This window comes from Leptopilina heterotoma, unplaced genomic scaffold, assembly GCF_015476425.1.
Source record: "Leptopilina heterotoma isolate Lh14 unplaced genomic scaffold, ASM1547642v1 Lhet_108, whole genome shotgun sequence".
In the NCBI taxonomy this organism is placed as follows: domain Eukaryota; kingdom Metazoa; phylum Arthropoda; class Insecta; order Hymenoptera; family Figitidae; genus Leptopilina; species Leptopilina heterotoma.
Genome location: NW_025110825.1, coordinates 11,737 through 27,335, shown reverse-complemented (window position 1 = coordinate 27,335; position 15,599 = coordinate 11,737). Strand labels below are relative to the sequence as shown.

The following is a 15,599-nucleotide window of genomic DNA, read 5'->3' as shown; positions in this document are numbered from 1 at the left end:
TTAAATAATTCAATTCTTTTGGGAAAATATTTATTAAAATAATCGATATTAAAAATAATTAAATCTCGAAAATCTTTATAAATACAAATTATGGAGAAGAATTTTATTATTTATAAAGAAAATTGAAATTTTAACGAGAGTTTATTAAAATTTTTTAATGTAATTGAATTTCTGTGAAGAATTTTATTACTTTTGAAAATAATTGAATTCCGACAAAGAATTTTATCATTTATAAAAATACTTAAATGTTTGGAAAGAACTTTATCAATTTTTTTTTAAATTATTTATTTCTTTTGGAAATTTTTTTTTTAAATAGTAGATATTGAAAATATTTAAATTTCAAAAATTTTTAAACACAAAAATAATTTATTTATTGAATAATTGATTTCTTATAAAGAAGTTTATCAAAATTTGTTTAAATAATTAAATTGTTACGAAGAATTTCATTAAAATTTTTAAAAATAATTAAATTCTTTCAAGCAATTGAATTAAAAAGGATTGAAAGTAATTATTAAATATAATGAACATGTAAAATCAAAATTTTTTAAAATAATTGAATTCTTTCGACTAATTTTAATAAAACTTTAAAGAAAAATTGCTTTTTTCTAGAAATTTATTTAAAATTGTATTAAAAATAATTAAAATCCTACAATGAGTTTTATTATTTATGAAAATAATTTAATTCTTGCTTTTTTTTGGTAAATTTAATTTTATTTCTATTTTCTATATGTTTATTATTTTTATATTTATTTTATATTTTATTATATTTATTATTTATTTATATTTATGTTAAAAGATTACTTCATATTTCTTTTTTTTACTCAAAAATTTATTAAATTAAAAAATATATTCAATAGTATTTTCGATAAATTTATTCTTATTTCTATTCTTTGTTTATTATTTTTTTGTATTATATTTTTTATTATATTTTTTACTATTAATATTTTTATTTATTTATTCATATAGACGAGATGGTAATATTTTTTATATTTATATTTTATTTTACATTCTGAAAAGCTAATAAAATTTAGAGACCATCATTATTCGGATAATGATAAGAAATACAAATAATTAAAAGAAAAGTTTTTGTTAAAATTAAAATTCAAATGGACATTGCAGTTGCAAATTTATCGACTTTATTACAATGAGCCACGCGACTGACTTTATCAACAGATAAGTTTATAATGAGATAACAGAGTAATTACAAAATAAATATTTTAATTGAATAAATAATAATTTATTTTACAAGTCTACAACTTTTAGTAAAGAAAAAATTTATTTTCCTACTTTTTAAAATTGGTGAAAAAAATTGATTTTAATTTCCTTTAAAATTAGTAAAAAAAATTTTAATTGCTAAAGGAAGTAGTTAAATTATGCTAAAAATTAGTGCAAATTTTTACTAGTTGTAATTAATTTACTATTCAGTAGTTTATTTCTAATTTTATTATTCAGTCACTATTTGTTATCTTGTTATTTATAAGGTTATTATTTATCATTTTATTATTATTATTATTCATTACATTTATCACTGCATTGAAAAATATTTCTTAATTTAAAAAAATTTGCAAACTTGAAAAAAATATATGCCAACAAAAATTCAAAAGAAGATGAAACAAAAACATTTTTCTCGCACCTTTTCTGAATATGTCATACTTTCGTCTCATTTCCAACATCTTAAATTTTAATTTAAAATATATTCCTTTCAGAGATATAAGAAGGAGTCCCCTTTTTTCTCGAGGGCTTTACAACTTTCAGTAATGTATCTTAATAATCCAAAAGAATGAATAAGCTGCGAACTTAAAAAGTGCTTTCTTTAAAACTTTCAAAAAAAGTTAGCCGCAAGAATCTTAAAACAAAAAACAAAAAGAAAAGAAAAGCCCAGAAACAAGGTGATTACTTAACGCCAAGTACTTGCACTAATTTAAAACCACTAAAAAATTTCTCTCTGAATAAAAAATCTCAAAAAAATTAGTCTTCAATATAAACTGGAGTGTAAAACACGGAAATAGTAAAAATAGGGAAAATTTATTTAGTTGCGGTAATTAATTCTACACGTTGTTCTAATTTCATTAAAGCATTAAAACATCCCGATAACTGAATGTAATAATTTTTAATTAGCTTTAATTTGTGTTTAATGTTTTGCATAAGTATTGGAAGATATAGTGAGAGGATGAGACTAGTTGTAAATTGAATTACTCGCGCAAGGTATAGGGCTAAGTAAATTATTAGTTGGCGCTGGTCCAGTCATGTGGGGTTGCTCTTGTAGGTGTGAAATTTAGTACTTAAACTTTATGTCAAGATCAAGAATAAAGACATATAGATATAGTTGTTTCTTGTTTGTCGCTAAAAAAAAACAAATTTCAGATTCGACGAGATACAATTTCGTTATCTATCGTTGCTTGTAAATAATATAGTTATTATCATTTTCTACAAAATCACTACGAAATCGATTGCTAAATCTTTTCCATTTAACTGTTTTTGTTAGATAGTTATAATCAATAATGTACTTCGGTATAATTATTACTCACAAAAAAAAAATAAACTGCACTTGAAACGTATCTTTCAAGAGTAATGAAAATTTCTTCAAAATACTCAAAACAAACAAAAGTTGATTAATTTCTAGAATATTATAATTTTTCAGTCCTGACTATAGACAAATTTTGATGCCCTAAGCGGGCCTTTTTTCCTCTTCTTAATAATTAATAACCTCTTTTTTATTTAAATAATTAAATCATTAGTATTTTTCCATAGGAATTTAGATTTTTAAAAATTTCAAATTCAAACCATTTTAAAATTCAACAACTTATGAGAATATTATTATAAAACATGAAGACGATCGAGTGATAAAATTATTATTTTATATTATAACAATATTGTTACTGTAAATTCTTCAAAATTATTTCAATATCACTTTATAATTTAAAACGATGGAATTTCAATTAAATTACTATTTTCCAGAATTTTTAACTAAAATTCTTATTTAAATTAATTATTTAAAATAATTTTTGAAAAAGTTCTTTGAGAATTTTCAAATCCATTTGTTTACAATTCAATTTTACGAAATTTCGATTATTCGGAAATTATTCAATTAAATATTATATCAGAAAACGAAAATTTCAATTAATTTAAAAATTATTTAAAAATTAAAATTGTTAGTTAAGGGCATTTGAACCTTGATGACGTCACACATGCTTTGCACAACGTGTAACGTCATCAAGGTTCAAATGCCCTTAAAAATATGAAAAATTCAAATTTATTTAAATTTTCAAAGATTTTAATTGGAAACCTTTTCAAAAATTCAATTATTTTTAAAAATTCATGCAATAATGCTTTTAATATTCAATTATTATTTAAAATTTTAACTGAAATTCATTCTTGAATTAATTTTTACTAAAAAATTCTATACGAGAATTGAATTATTTATAAATACGAAAATAAATAATTTATTGAATAATTGAATATTCTTCTTAAAATTGAATTCACATAAAGAATTTTATCAAAAAATTTTTAAATAATTGATTGAATAATTGATAATTTGATTTTAAATAATTGAATTTAATAAAATTGTTAAGAACAATTATATTTTTCGAGGAATTCGATTAAAATTGTATTAAAAATAATTGAAATTCTGCAGTGAGTTTTATTATTTATGAAAAAAATTGAAATATTGCTAAGAATATTATAAAAAAGTTTCAAACAATTGATTTTTTTCGACAAAATTTATGCAAATTCTATTTTTAATAATTCAATTTCTGTGAAATTTTCATTATTTTAGAAAATATAATCGAAAATTTGTGTAGAACTTTGTCAAAATTGTTTTTAAATTATTAAATTCTTTTGGGAAATTTTATTAAAATATTAGATAAACAAATTATTGAATTAAGATAAATTTTTGAAAATAATTGAATTTTATTACTTTTAAAAATAATTGAATTCTTGTGATAAATAATATTATTATTTATAAAAATAATTTACTACGATGAGTTTTATAATTTATGAAAATAATTGAATTTCTAGAAAGAATTTTATTATTTATGAAAATAATTGAATCTCTGTAAAAAAATTTGATTATTTATGAAAATACTTGAATGTTTGTAAAGAATTAAATTAATTAAATTAAATTAATTAATTTTTTTTTAAATTATTCAATTCTTGTGGGAAATTGTTTTTTAAAATAGTAGATATTGAAAATAATTGAATTTCGAAAATTTGTAATAACAAAAATGACGTATTTATTGAATAATTGATTTCTCATAAAGAAGTTTATTAAATTTTTTTTAAATAATTAAATTGTTAAGAAGAATTTCATTAAAATTTTTAAAAATAATTAAATTCTTTCAAGCAATTGAATTTAAAATGATTGAAAATTATTATTAAATATAATGAACATATAAAATTAAAACTTTTTAAAATAATTGAATTCATTCAAAGAATTTTAATAAAACTTTTAAGAAAAATTGCTTCTTGCTAGAAATTTATTTAAAATTGTATTAAAAATAATTTAAATCCTACAATGAATTTTATTATTTACGAAAATAATTGAACTCTTGCAACGAATTTTATTAAAATTTTTAATAATAATTGAATTTCCGAGAAGAATTTTATTTATTATAAAAATAATTGAATTCTTGCGAAGGATATTAATAAATGTTTTTTTAAATAATTGAATACTTGTGAAGAATTTTATAAAAATCTTTTTAAATAATTAATTTTGTTTGAAAAATTTTATGAAAATTGTGTTTTAATGTTTTAAATAATTGAATTCCTGTGAAAACTTTATTATTTATAAGAATAATTGAATGCTTTCAAAAAATTCCATTAAATTTATTTTTAAATAATTCAATTCTTTTGGTGAAATATTTATTAAAATAGTAGATATTGAAAATAATTAATTCTCGAAAGTTTTTGAAAATAATTAAATTTTGGAGAAGAATTTTATTATTTATGAAAATAATTAAATCTCTGTAAAATATTTCATTAGTTATGAAAATATTAAATAATAAACTCAAGATATGCACTTTTAACTTTTAAGTAAAAAATAGTATTTTTAAAAAAATTTACTGCTTTATTCGAAAAAAATTCCTATAAATGAATTTTTTTCCCCAATAAAACTCATGTAACCCTTTAAAATAATAAATTTATCAAAGTCAGAATCTAAATAATTATTAGTTACAGATAATATAATATTAATAATAATAATTCAATTAAAATTGTACTCACACTATTTAACTTAATTTTATGTTTACTGTCCTGCTTATAATGGCCAGACAATTGATATAGGACGGCTCGACTTCTTCTTCTGCCATAATTCGCTGGAGGAGCTTCAGGATCAAGATTGCCATTCGCATCTGAAAATTGTAAAACAACTGTATTTATAGATAATTTAAATCGTTGCTTATTTATTAATGTACTTTTCTTGCAAAATAATTATTTTTGCAAAAATTTTTTCTTTTATTATTTCTTAACAATAAAAAGTTAAAACAGTAATCTTCATAAAGATCTCACTAAAATCTTAATAAAAGTCTAAATAAAGCCTTTTCTCAAAGAAAAAAGAAAAAAAAAATGTGCACTTCCTTTTTAAAAATAAAATCATAAATAATACAAATATTTTTTTATAAAGTGTATTTTAAAAGTTTTAAAAGGCGAAACTTTAAAGGTGTGAGAAGAATATGATTATATTATAATTTCCTGTGACAGATGCTTAGTTTGCTTTCCTGCATACTAAAATTTTCATAAACAGTGCCACAAACGTTGCATTATTTAAAATGTGTTTCAACTTTGCACCAGATCTATGTGCTCGTCAAGTTTAAGCATTTCAAAGTTTAAATTCAATACGTTTGCTTGAGAAAGGAAAAATTATATGAAACTATTTTTTTATTTTGCCAAAAAATAAAAAAATAATAAAAAAAAAAAAAAATAAATAAATAATAAAAAAATAATAATCACAATTCATTTTTGTTAACAAAATAATTTGTAAATATATTTATAATGTATTTGCCTATTTATTTATAATTTCATAAAGGGAATCAAAAATTACCATTTCAAAGGGAAATTTATTTTTAAAAAATTAATTAAATTAATTTTAAAAAAAAATTTTTTTTTTAAATATTCGATATTAAATTAATGAATTCTGTATATATATACTTTTTTCTCTGTTTGTGTTAAAGCGCATGCGTAAAGTTTGGTGCGAATTTACAGCTTTGATAATCGGACTCTATTGGGTTATACTTGTAGTGGAGGGGGAAGTGTTCCCCTTCCCTCGCGCTACTGACCAATCCAGTGTTCTTGTCTGGATATATAAATAGGGCGTTCGCTACGAGCGGCACACTTGTCTTCAAGTACTGTTACGAGAAGGATCTCTGCTTGCCATTTTATAAGATAATATTGCGAATAAATTTTTATAATAATTTATATTGTAATTAATATGAATAATGGGAATAAAAAGTAATGCCTTGAAAGTGCTTTTGGTGTTTAGCTATAGAAAATTTTAATAGTGACAACTTTTCTAAATTTATTATTTGTAATCAAAAAGCTTTTTCTGATGTTTAATCCTTCAGCGTCTCCGAAATTTATTTACATTTCAAATCCACTGTTTGTAACTTTTTTTTAATTCTTCAATTATTCTGCAAAACGTGTAGTAAAAATTTGTCATCGTAACCCTACTTTTTTTTAAAACCATCGTATAGAATTTTTGCAAAAGAACTTTTACTTTAAAAATTATTTCTTATTACAGGGTTGCCACAAATATTTAATTTTGTTTTTCCCTGATTTCCAGACAAAATTTTGACTTTTTATGAATTTAAAAAAAATTAATTTTTTCCAGGACTTTTAATAAAAATCTCTGACTTTTCCCTGACCTGTGGAAACCCTATATTAAAGCGTAATAGCAAAAAATAAATTTATTTTTATTTCCATTAATTTTCACTATTTATAAATTTATTTTCAATTTTATATTTTATGATTTCAAATTGTACTCAAAAGTTAAAAATACATTTCTCAAGAAATCTTTCATTAATTTCAGTTCATTAAAAAATATCACTCTTCAATTCTTTTTACAATGAGGTAACATTAAGAAATACTTTTAAAAATTATTCGGTGTTAAAGGATTAAACTCAAAGCAAAAAAAAGAAAGTGAAAAATATAAATTGTTTATATAGACGATTTAAAATTAATACCATTTTGATCGTAAATTCCATTGTTCCTGCATAAAAAACGTTAATCGTTGTGGCTTTTAAAGCGTGATTACATGACGCATGAATCTCTGGTAAAAGTCGATTTTATTTATAACATTTTTGTTCCAAACATTGTGTAACACTTTATTAAATATTAGGGAAAAATATTGTAAAATAAGAGAAAACTATATTTCGAACACATTGCGTCATGAGGCGTTATAATATTTAACTGAAAAAAGTTTATATTAAAAAAGTTATATTTGAAAAGTTCATTGAAAAATATTTTATAAAAATAAAACCAAAAAAAAAAAATTACTAAACTTTCCATCATTGATTCAATGCGACATTTTTGCAAAGCAAAATTCACTCACCACTATCGTATAACTCACAGAGTTGAAGATTTTTCGTATGAGTGATATCCTTATGTGAGGCCAAAAAAAGAACGACGTCACCTTTTTCGTTTTTTATTGGAACGATGTCGAGTAGGCAGTCGAACGGACTTCCTGCAAAAGAGAAAATAAGAAAACAATTTTTTTTTTGCTCTACAATTGTACTTTTTTAATTACTTCTTTCGTTAACTATTCTATCTTCCTAAAACGAAGAACCTTATTCCCATTCTTTTTTTTATTTTATTTACAAAAAGTACTTAAAGCAATAGTTCTTTTTTTCGCGAAACATTTCCAATTTGGAATTTATCTTTTAAGTAAATAGAAATTTACAATTTAAGAGAACATTATTTTAAAATAAAAGATAATTTATTTTAGTGCGCGCATTTTAATTAAGATTCTTTTTTTAATCTTCTCCTATGAGTATTTTACTTTCTGAAGCATTAATTAATAATTAATTATCGTATTGTTTGATTTGTCTTTTTGCTCATCGTTAAATATTCATTATGAAGAGAGGTTGTTATTTATACAATAAAATTGTGCAAAATGTGCACCAAATGACATTCGTCAGATTCTATCTCATGAAAATATGCTTTGACAAGAGAGACACTTTATATCTCCTTACCCTGCGGGTATGATTTATCTCTAAAAATACCACATGGAAAATAGATGTAAAGAATTCTAACACAATGCAACCGGTAGTCGTTCAATTTAATATCTTGTTATAAAAATATTTTGTTAATAAAATATCTTTAATTTTTTTTCTAAAAAGAATTCATAATTACACTATTTTATATGATTTCGAAAAATGTTTTCTTTAAGGTTACCATTCTAGAAGCATTTCAGAGAGTTTTTTGTTCATCTCGGAAATTAAATGCAGATAGAGAATCTGATTTTTATTATTTATTTTCTCGTAGTCAGGTAGCAGATGAACTGAACAATAAAAGCAGATTTAAATTTCCTTATGAATAAAATAGATAAAAATTTGTCAGAATAAAAATTCCAGAGGTGATAAATCTTCTCCGAGAGTTCTTTACAGTTAGACCGCTTTCGGGAGAACTCACAGAATGCTGCCTCACTCCTCACTTTTATATGCGAGAGTTAGGGGGCGGAGCTTCCCTACTCCAACCTCTGGTAGGTGGAGGGGTTGCGCCTGCGCTGTTCGCGTCAATATCAATCACATACCAGGAGCGTATGATTATGTCCCGGTGTCCCAAATAAATCTACATACTAATTCTTTTAACTCTAGTTCAACAAATGATAGAAAATTACTAATTCCTTGTTATGCAAGTATAATAATAAAATACAAACAATAATATTAAAATAGAAACAATAATAATAAATAGAAATATTCAGTCAATGAAAATAAAGGGTTCGATTAATTTAATAAAGATAATTGTTTTTCAAGTTTTTTTATTTTTCAGTTACAAAAGAATAGTCTTAGCGTAATAAAAAGGAGAGCTATTTCATTAAAATAAATTTCTTTATTAAGCTCTTTCGTACATGGTGCCTCCTATAACATTTCCCCCTGGTCCATAATTGCAGACTAATAAAACTGTGTTTTGATTTCCATTCATATAATTAACATAACCACATCCAACCCTCGTACTTGCTGCCCATAACATTTGTGAGTAATGTCCAGTCTCTCCTGTAAATCTATAAACGACAATATTATTAACAATCAAAATGCAATTAATACAAAATTCAATTAATATTTATACTCATTGAAAGTGTTGTTTACAATTAAACTCAAAACAATATGAAACAGTCATTAAAAAATTTATGTTCACTCACCTGAAGGGTTTAATTTGGTTTGGATTGAATTTAGCTACCTCATCATACAACATTGTTATCAAACCTTTTATTGACAAAGGATTAGAACCTGTTGTCCATGCCATAGCTACGTTTTGACCAACACCGAAACGGCCTGAAAAAAGAAAATTATTTTATTCAAATAAACAAAATATACTTTTTAATTTATTCCTGCTTTTTTGAATTAGGATAAAAATAATTTTTTGGCAATACTTACGAACATTTCTACAAGTATCATGGCCAAATTTACATTGATTAGCCCATCTTTGTGCGACGTTTGCGATTTCACTGTCCCAAGCCTTAGAGAATTAAAATATTCAAATGTCAAAATTAAAAGTATAAATTCTTCATACTGATTATAAAAATATTATAAAAATATAATTGAAATAATAGTTACAATAGAAAATAGAAAATTAAAATAATAGAATTAATTTAAAAAATAAATTAAAATCATAGAATTAATTTGAAAAATAAATTAAAAGGGTGTTAAGGTCGATTCCATTTTTTATCTTTTAAATTTTTCCCTTACCATATTTGGCATATTTCTTGCTCGTGGTTGTGGTCCAGGGTTTCCTCGTCCTTCATTTCCTTTAGCGACTCGCTGTCTAAATTCATTATGTATATTTACAATTTCGTTTTGTTGTGCGGATGTTAAATAAGCTACTTTTGCACTACATACATTTTGTGGATTCTATTTGGAGAAGAAAATTATTAAAACAACTATCAAGAAGATAATTCATTCTATTCTCACATCTAGTTAAAAGGAAAAATACTACAAAAAAAAAATTCTAGAATTTAATTCTATATACAGTCAGATACAAAATATGTAATTATATAAAAAAAAGAAAAAATCTATAAAAAGAAAAGTTTATTTTTGTAAAGAAATAAAAATTGATAACTGAAGTCGTCAATATAACATGGTTGCCACAGGTCAGGGAATTCAGGGAAAAGTCAGGAAAAGTAAAATTGGTCAGGGAAATCAGGAAAAAGTCAGGGATTTTTAGTACAAGTACTGGAAAAAATTGGATTTTTAAAATTCATGATAAAACTCTGAATTTTGATGTTTTTTTTGTTTGCCTCGTAAACTATGAAATTACCACGAATTTTAATACAAAACCTTCAATTTTTTCTATTTCTGACAATAATTTCTTTTTAAATAACAAATGTTTCAATTCAATTCCAGAAATTCAATTATTTTCAAATGTTATAAAAATTCATCGCAGAATTTCAATTATGTTCAAAAATTTTAAAAAATTCTTGTCAAAATTTTAATTATCTTTATAAATAATAAAATTCTTCATCGAAATTCAATTATTTAAAAAAATTTTAATAAGTTTCTTGTCAAAATTTCACAGGAATTCAATTATTCAATTTTTAATAAATTTCTTCAAAATAATTCAATTATTTTCATACATAATAAAATTTTCACAGGAATTCAATTATTTAAAATACAAAATTTCATAAAATTTTTCAAAAAATATCAATTATTTAAAAACATTTTTATAAAATTCGTCCCAAGAATTCAATTATTTAAAAAAATTTAACAAAGTTCTTTTCAAGAATTCTATTATTTTTATAAATAATAAAATTCTTCTCCGAAATTCAATTATTTTGGAAAAAATTTTAATAAAATTCTTGGGAAAATTTCACAGGAATTCAAATATTTACAAAATTATTAATAAAATTTAATCGAAATAATTCAATTATTTTTATAAAAAATAAAATTTTCACAGGAATTCAATTATTTAAAATACAAAATTTCATAAAATTTTTCAAAAAATATCAATTATTTAAAAAGATTTAAATAAAATTCGTCGCAAGAATTTAATTATTTAAAAAAATTTAAGAAATTTCTTTTCAAAAATTCAATTCTTTTTATAAGTAATAAAATTCTTCACCGAAATTCAATTATTTTTATAAAATTGAAAAAAATCCTTGCAAGAATTCAATTATTTATATAAATAATAAAATTCTTTACAGAAATCCAGTTATTATTATAAACTTGAATAAAATTCGTTGAAAGAATTAAATTATTTTCAAAAGTAATAAAATTCTTCGCAGAAATTCAATTATATCAGAAAAATTTTAATAAAATTCTTGGGAAAATTTTAATTATTTTCATAAATCATAAATAAATAAAATAAATTTTAATAAAATTTTTGGCAAAATTTCACAGGAATTCAATTATTTAAAATACAAAATTTCATAAAATTTTTCAAAAATTATCAATTATTTAAAAATATTTTTATAAAATTCGTCGCAAGAATTCAATTATTTTAGAAAAATTTTAATAAAATTCTTAAGAAAATTTTTCATTACTTTCATAATTAGTTAAACTCATCGCAGGATTTTAATTATTTTTGATACAATATTTTAATCGAATTCCTCGAAAAATGTAATTATTCTTAAAAATTTTATTAAAATTTGTCAAAAGAATTCAATTATTTAATAATTTATTGATAAAATTCTTTATGAGAATTCATTTTTAACAAACATTCAATTATTCAATAAATTATTTTTTATTATTATTTTTTAATTTAAATAATTGAATTCTTGAAGAATTTTCTAATAAATATTTATGATTTAAAAATGTATTACCGAATAGTCGATTTATTATTTTTGAAAATAATTGAATTATTCCAAAGAATTTTATTACATTTTTTTCTAAATAATTGAATTTTTTTGGGAAATTTTACTACTTGTAAAAATAATTGTATTCTTGTGAAGGATTTTATTAGGATTATTGTAAATATTTAACTTTTTTTTGAAAAATTTTATAATAATTTAAATTATTACAAAACATGAAGAAGGCGATTACTTTGAGTCGAAGACTCGGAGTAATCGCCTTCTTCATGTCTTGTAATAATATTCTTATAAGGTGTTGAATTTCAAAAAGGTTTGAATTTGAATGTTTTGAAGAATTTTAATTCCTACAGAAAAATAATAATGATTAAATATTTATTGAAAAAAGAAGTTATTGATGTTTTTGAATAATTTTACTTTTGAAGAAATTTGTAAATAAATATAGTAGAACATTTTTTTGAGTATCTAATAATTTTGAGAGTGAATCAGAATATTCTTTAGGGTCAGGGAAAAAGTGAAAATTTTTTCTGGAAATCAGGGAAAAGTTAGGGAAAAATAAAATTAAATATTTGTGGCAACCCTGTATAAGTTGTAAAAAAGAGAATATAAAAAGTGACTCAGAACAATATTTCACACTGCAAAAACTAGCGTCTTCGAAACGTCTTATTTTAAGACATTAGACGTTTTGAAAACGTCTAGTCTGGAATAAATGACTAATTCATCTGTCTTTCATGCAAAGTGTCTAAAAATTTGAGACACTTCTTGCGTCTTACAAATGTAAACAAGTCACTTTCAGTGCTTATAATTTAAGACATATAATGTAGACGGTAAAAGTGTCTACATTTAAGTCATTTTTGCTAATTTAAGACGTTTTCGAAGTAAGACACTTTGAATAAAAGACATTTTGTGTATTCGAGTATCTTCGGTAATATTCGTCTTGCCTCGTCTCGATGAAAGTTTCCCGCGCAATATCAATGCATACATGCATTTTTAGGTTATGTATCGATTCAAGCAGAAATTTCATCTGAATGAAGACACTTTAAACGTCTCCAAAATAGTCACTTTTAACGTCTTCCTGAAAGACATCCCAAAACGTCTTACAAATGAGGACAAAAGTGTCTCAAATATAGACACCTGTTTTTGCAGTGCAAGTATTTCGATATTATTCTAAATAGTTGTTAAATTTTTATTCTCTACTTACCGTAAAGCGGCACATGGTGTGATCTCGACAAATGTTGCAATAGTCATTTTGTCCATTAATTTGAACAACAATTGTTAAAATTGTAAAAAGAAAACAAAGACTGCGTAACAATGGCATTATGTATGTGCTTCGAGCAATGAGGTTGACTTGATTTGCTATTTCAACCACAACAACTTACTCATGCACTTCTCTGACGTTCTTTTATACCTGCATTCTTTATGCTCCTTCTAATTATTGCAATTTCTTAGCGTACAACTTTATCAGGTACATATTATCATAAAATAAACATTGACTCGACTTTCCTTGAATGTTAAAATTGTGTGTTGTCAGAGGAGGTAAAGTGCAATTAGTACGATAACATTATTCACGAAAAAATGTTTAGTTTTCAACAACGTCATATTTGTTTTAAATTTCCACTTTGATGTCCATTCACAGATAATACACTTTTATGTGAGGGAGGAGGAAATGAATTTTCATGATCATTTTCATTTTTAATTATAAAAAAAAAATGTTTCGCAGATTCACTCTGGTTCCTATAGTCTAAAGATTTTTTCTTATTCTCTATACATTAAAAAAAAATTATTTGTAATTGAAAAAGGTGTTTCATGTCGTCATATCGCCGAATGCCAAAGAAAAGACAATTTTTTTTTCAGAGTATACTGTGTTTTTTATAAAAATAAAATAAACTTACTTTATTCACACCGTGCGTACGAGACTAGTGAAAATCCAGTCTCGTGAGTTTATAAATAAATTCGAAAATTTTCAGTTTTGGATTAATAGTGTAACAGTGAACTTTTGTGAATTACAACATTCAGAAAAATAATTTATATAATAATTTATTAAAATATAAAAAAAAAATTATTCTAGTATCAAAATATTTTTGTCTTCTACAATAATAAGAAAACCAATTCTATTTTTATGGATAAAATACGTAATATTTCCAATTTATTTGTAATTATTTCTATATTTATCTATTATATTAGGTAATAATATTTTTATTCATAGTTTTAACATTATTTACTTTTATATTAAACAAATAAGGAACATTTTTAAATAAACGTTAAAAACAAGGAAAAAATAGAGACGATTAAAATGTAACTATTTAACACAAACAATAATTATCATTTTCCTTTAAAATTTTATAAAGATTAAAAAATGGAAAATATTTAGTTCTAATTTACGGAATTTCTAAATAAACTCAAACTGTTTTTTTGATAAATTATTACAAAAATTAATTATACGGATTATTTACAATTTTTGGATAAAAAATGCTAATGTATTCAACATATATCAGTTACGTAATAAAGCAGTAAACATAACAAAAAATTAAAAATCATTACGGACCATTTACGAACAAAAGAGAACATTTTCCTTACAACTATAAATTAAATTTTTCCATGTTTTATAATAATTAAAGATGTCCGAAAGATAAAATCATTATTCTATATTATAAGAATATTGATACTGTAACTTCTTCAATAATTATTTTCATCATTTTAATTAAATTATTATTTTCAAAAAATTTTAAGTAAAATTTTTTAATTAAAATTTCTTTGACAATTTTCAAATCCATTTGTTTACAATATTCAATATAACGAAATTTCAATTATTCGTAAATTCTTCAATATATATATTAGAAAATAAAAACTTCAAATAATATAAAACAAAGTTCAATTAACCTTTTTCAAAGAAATTAATTTCAAAATTCAATTATTTCTAAAAATTCACGCTATAATGCTTTTAATATTCAATTATCCAAAATTTTAACTGAAATTCATTTTTTAATTAATTTTTATTACAATTCAATTATTTAAATACAAAAATAAATAATTTATTGCATTATTGAATATTTCTTTAAATTGAATTCTCAAAGAGTTTTACCAAAAAAATTTTTTAATTGATAACGAATTTTAATAAAATTTTTAAGGATAATTACATTTTTCGAAGAATTCGATTAAAATTATTGTATTAAAAATAATTAAAATTCTTTGATGAGTTTTATTATTTATGAAAATAATTGAATTCCTAAAAAGAATTTTATTATTTACGAAAATAATTAAGGTGGTGGGTGCTATAAGGGGACACCCGCAAATGTTAAGTGAATGGCGCTTATTCCCTTATAGCACCAGCCCCTCAATTGAATCCCAATAAAAATATTATTATTTATGAAAATAAAAAAAATGAATTATTGCGAAGAAATTTATAAAAAGAATTTCTAAATAATTGAATACCTGTGAAATGTTTATTATTTTATGAAAATAATTAAATTTTTTTTAAATAATTATATTCTTTTGTAAAAATTTTATTTAAATAGTAGATATATTGGAAAACATTAAAATGAGGAACATTTTTGAAAATAATTGAAATTTTGCCAAGATTTTTATTAAAATTTTTGAAAATAATAGAATTTCAGAGAAGAATTTAGCGTAATGAAAAGGAGAGCTA

General features: G+C 22.1%; 2 protein-coding genes across 2 annotated transcripts in view; both read right to left on the bottom strand.

Moving 5' to 3' along the window:
• The window catches only part of LOC122502537 (potassium voltage-gated channel subfamily H member 8-like), a 92,196-nt gene extending 84,074 nt beyond the window's left edge, over nt 1–8,122 (bottom strand). The window contains exons 1-3 of the mRNA XM_043612652.1: nt 8,113–8,122; nt 7,544–7,675; nt 5,221–5,348 (exon numbers count right to left, since the gene is read on the bottom strand). Coding sequence (XP_043468587.1) covers nt 5,221–5,348; nt 7,544–7,675; nt 8,113–8,122 — 270 coding nt within the window. The remainder of the gene's footprint in view (nt 1–5,220; nt 5,349–7,543; nt 7,676–8,112) is intronic.
• An 832-nt stretch (nt 8,123–8,954) lies between these two features.
• LOC122502582 (venom allergen 5-like) lies at nt 8,955–13,345 on the bottom strand. The gene is made up of 5 exons (XM_043612721.1): nt 13,155–13,345; nt 9,900–10,061; nt 9,588–9,669; nt 9,353–9,485; nt 8,955–9,214 (listed from the first exon to the last, which is right to left on the bottom strand). The coding sequence occupies exons 1-5, from the start codon at nt 13,269–13,271 to the stop codon at nt 9,046–9,048; spliced, it is 663 nt and encodes a 220-aa protein (XP_043468656.1). The 5' UTR covers nt 13,272–13,345; the 3' UTR covers nt 8,955–9,045.
• Nucleotides 13,346–15,599: the final 2,254 nt, after the last annotated feature.